The sequence below is a fragment of the Arachis ipaensis genome, chromosome B06, assembly GCF_000816755.2.
Source record: "Arachis ipaensis cultivar K30076 chromosome B06, Araip1.1, whole genome shotgun sequence".
Taxonomy (NCBI): domain Eukaryota; kingdom Viridiplantae; phylum Streptophyta; class Magnoliopsida; order Fabales; family Fabaceae; genus Arachis; species Arachis ipaensis.
Window position 1 is genome coordinate 8,477,252 of NC_029790.2, and position 4,431 is coordinate 8,481,682.

At 41.5% G+C, this 4,431-nt stretch overlaps 1 protein-coding gene across 1 annotated transcript; it reads left to right on the forward strand.

The window, feature by feature from the left end:
* LOC107646363 lies at positions 1,198-3,232 on the forward strand. The gene is made up of 5 exons (XM_016350552.1): positions 1,198-1,218; positions 1,354-1,936; positions 2,185-2,401; positions 2,561-2,716; positions 3,031-3,232. Exons 1-5 carry the CDS (start codon positions 1,198-1,200, stop codon positions 3,230-3,232), a joined length of 1,179 nt encoding a protein of 392 aa, XP_016206038.1.

Below are 4,431 nucleotides of genomic sequence, written 5' to 3' on the forward strand. Positions count from 1 at the left end.
GAACAATTCTATATGACCAGTAAATATTATTATTATGGATTAGTAATAATTTATATTTATATTTATATAAATTTATATAAAAAAATATATACTTTGTATTTATATTTATCAAAATTTATACACATAAATTAATACCATTTGTACTTATATTTTTTAAAATTTGTACATATAAATTAGTAAAATATATTTGTTGAAAATAATTTAGTGTCTGAGGATCAAAATTTTTTTGCTAGTTCCAAAAATTTCTCATATTAAAAAGAGAAAAGAAGAAGAAATAGTTGGACATCAATGTCACATACGGTTTTTTTTTTTAAGTTAGAAATGAGATTTAAATCCGAATATTCGGTTGAAAGGAAAGAAATAAAGAGGAAGGAAATAGAAAAGAAAGAAAGGAAAGGAAAGAAATTGAGTGAATTTTTATTTATTTTTTAGATGTATTTGGATGGAAGGAAAATAAGAAAAAAAGAAATGTTATAAAAATAATTTTATGTATTTGGATGTGAATTTTTTTTCCATCACTTTCTTTTCTCTTTAGTTTTTCTCCTCAATTAAACAATAAAAAATAATCATTTTTCTTTCCATTTTCTTTTTTCCTTTTTCTTTCCTTCTATTTTCCTTTCAAACAAACATAGATAAAGATAGAGAGACTATATCATTTAAATTTTAACTCGTTGGCTCACTACTACATACGTTTGCTGACCGTTTTCTTGTTTAAATAATTTGTTTCTTGATACAAGTCTGTAAGATAGGCCAATAAAAAGAGAACGTTAAATATATTTGGTAAAAGAAATTGGAGAATTTGTTATAGTGTTAGTTTAAATGTAAAGTAAAAAAAAGGGGCAAATGACTTGGTTAAACCAAGTATATTTGAAAATGTTCTGAATGTCCCAAACGAAAATTTGCAACGTCAAAGTTCCAAACCACATTTTTATATAAATCGAATCGAATAAATTCGATTTATCAAAACAGGTAGTAAATCGAATCTAATTAATTCGAATTAGCCAATTAACAAAATTCAATGGAAATCGAATCAAATAAATTCGATTTAGAAGTGAACGTAAATCGAATGAATTTAATTCGATTTATACATACAACTAGCGTTAGAGTAAATCGAATGTAATTGTTTCGATTTACAAAGGAGGGAGGTATATAAAAACCAGATGCTATACAAAATTTTGTGAGAGAGTGAGATTCAGAATGGCTAGTGATGAAAGTTTTGTACTTCTTGTGCAATATAGAGGTTCTATTAAGAAGAAAACGCGATCAGGGATTAAGTTCATTGACAAGGACCCGATGAGTATTTTTCTCAAACCTTCGACAAGTTTCGCTGAGTTTAAGAGTACTATACTCTAGAGACTAGGACTGCTTGGCGTGAAACGGGTGGAGAAGTTGTTCTATCGTATTCCGATCTCCGTGTTACGCAATGATGTTAAGTATGATTCATTCATTATTAATAGTGACGAAGATATGCAGGTGTTGTTTCATTGTCGCCGTCAGTTTCCTGAGGTGAGGACTCCGGAGTTGTTGGCGAAACTTGTGGATGTGGCATCTAGTTCTGGAGGCTCGAACAGGAATATGCACTCCACAGGATATGTAGCCAGCTCTAGTGCATTGCCTGTTGGATCATCGTCAGCAGTGCCGGTGCTTGCATCCGAGTCAGACTTAGTGGCTTCACCATCGTTTGCCGTCAATCTGAATCGAAGTTGTGATGCATTAGTTGGCGAGGCTGGACCGTTGGAAGACGGTGATTTTGCGGCACGCAGCTCTCCTCCGTGTGTTCCGGTAATCGAAGAGCTTGTAGCACCCGAAGGGGTTGAGGATGCATTGCAGGATGATGATGCTGATGATGTGGAGCCCGCAACGATTGATGCGGATGATAGCAAGGAGGAGACTCCACGGATGACTCCACCTGTCAGCGAGGGAGCATCTAGTTCAGGTACTAATCAGTACCCCAACTGTACTGACCCATGTCCTCCAACCTGGCGACGTACGACAGCCATCGGATGTGGAGGCGTGTACCTGACTTGTCCCCAAATAGCTACGTCGATAGGAGCATCATCATGTACGCATGGGCATACCTCATAATCGTCTCCTCATCTGCCCCATGTGCACTAAACGTCTCCTCAAACCATGTGCATTTCAACCCCCCCCCCCACTTCTCTGCTCTGGACTTGGATGCCATAGTGCCTCAGGAAGATCCGTCTGTACCTGTTGGCTTCGGGGCGAGAGACTCGCAAAATCCAGGTGGCGTGTCGGAGTTTCAGGTCGGCCAGCAGTTTCAGGATAAGGAGGAAGTTGTGCTTAGCGTGAAGACCTACAGCATCCGCCGCAGGGTTGAGTACAAGGTCTTGGAGTCGGATCACCGCAAGTACTATGGCAAGTGCAAGGAGTTCGGGAGCGGGTGTGTATGGCTAATCCGGGTCAGCCTCCGGCAGCGCAAGAGAATTTGGGAGGTAAAACAGTACAATGATCCTCATACTTGTCTAGCCACATCGATCTCTAGTGACCACAGAAAGCTTGATTATCATGTCATATCGACTTTCATTATGCCCCTGATTAGAGCTGATGCTGCAACGTCGATTAAGGTACTGCAGAATGCCACGAAGGCACACTTCGGGTTCAGGCCGACGTATAGGAGGGTTTGGATGGCCAAACAGAAGGCTATGGCACAAATTTACGGAGACTGGGATGATTCGTATAATGAGTTGCCAGATGGGTATTGGGCTTGCAGATCACTATGCCGGGCAGTGTAGCTGTGCTGAGGACGAGTCCTGTTTGAGTGGGTGGGCAGTTGGATGATTCTACAGCTTTTTTCCATCGCTTGTTTTGGACATTCCCACCATGTGTTGAGGCATTTCGACATTGCAAGCCGTTGGTTACTGTGGATGGGACCCACCTCTACGGCAAATACGGTGGTACACTGCTTATCGCGATTGCACAGGACGGCAACTCCAACGTCATTCCTATTGCCTTTGCACTTGTGCAAGGTGTGAATGCGGAGTCATGATCATTCTTTCTATCCTACCTTAGGGCTCATGTGACGCCTCAACCGGGTATACTTGTCATATCAGATAGGCACAATGGGATAAAGGCTGCATTGGAGGCTCCTGATGGGGGATGGCTTCCCCCTACTGCATATAGGGCGTTTTGCATCCGTCACGTGGCGGCTAATTTTGCCCTGACTTTCAAGGGGAAGGATGCAAGGAGGTTGTTAGGCTGCGTTTGTTTCTGAGAACAGGATAGGACAAGACACTAAGAATAGAATAGGACAAGACACTGATGGACAGAGACACAAAATTGTGTTCTTGTATTCTATTTGGTGATAAACTAGAACAAATTATGAAAATCTAATTTATTCTCATTTTTTTCATTCAAAAAATTTGAGATGAAAAATATAATAATAAAAAAAATATAATTATGAAAAATTAACAAAAATAATGAAAAATAAGTTGTGTCCCTTGTTAGTGTCCCCGTGTCCTTCCTGACAGGATGGACACAAAATACACTAATTCAGTGTCTTTGGACACACTGTCTCTATCCATGTCTCTTCTGTCAAACATGTTTTTGTGTCTCAGTGTTCTGTCTCTGTAAACAAACGCGGCCTTAGTGAATGCTGCATATGCAAAGACGGAGGTCGAGTTTCAATACTGGTTTAACATCCTGAGAACGTTTGATCCAACGATGTGCGACTGGGCTAATCGAATTGAGTATGCACTTTGGACTCAGCATCGGGATGAAGGCCGCAGATTTGGGCACATGACTACGAACATATCTGAGTGTGTGAACTCGATCCTAAAGGGTGTTAGGAACCTCCCGGTGTGTGCATTGGTGAAAGCCACGTACGGGCGGTTGGCCGAGTTATTCATTCGCAAAGGAAAAGAGGCTGAGGCACAGTTAGGCACTGGGCAGCAGTTCAGTCAGCATCTACTTAGGGTGATCGAGGCCAACCTAAAGGCCTCAAGGTGTTTCACCGTGATGCAGTACGACAGGGACAACTCAGAGTTTACGGTGGCTGAGACCACTCCGACAGGGGGCTTTTCACTTGGGTCATACAGAGTATCGCTCAAGCTCGGCTGATAACCTCCCCATCTGAAAATCACAACATTTAGTTAACCATAATTATAGATGCTAAATAAATGGAAAAATAGTTCGCATGACTAATGGAGACTACCTCGAGGCCAACGGCTAATGAAAAACATCATATCCGTCCGGCCAGAATCTAGGGAACCTCCAAAAGATCCACGACTGGAGGAGCTGCAATGGACCAGCCAACTTGACGACATTTCTGTTCGCCACACGGTACATGCACCTGTATAGCCATGACAACGCAGCGGAACCCCAACTGTACTGACCCATGTCCTCCAACCTAGCCACATACGGCAACCATCGGATGTGGAGGCGGGTACCTGACTTGTCCCCAAACAGCTGTGT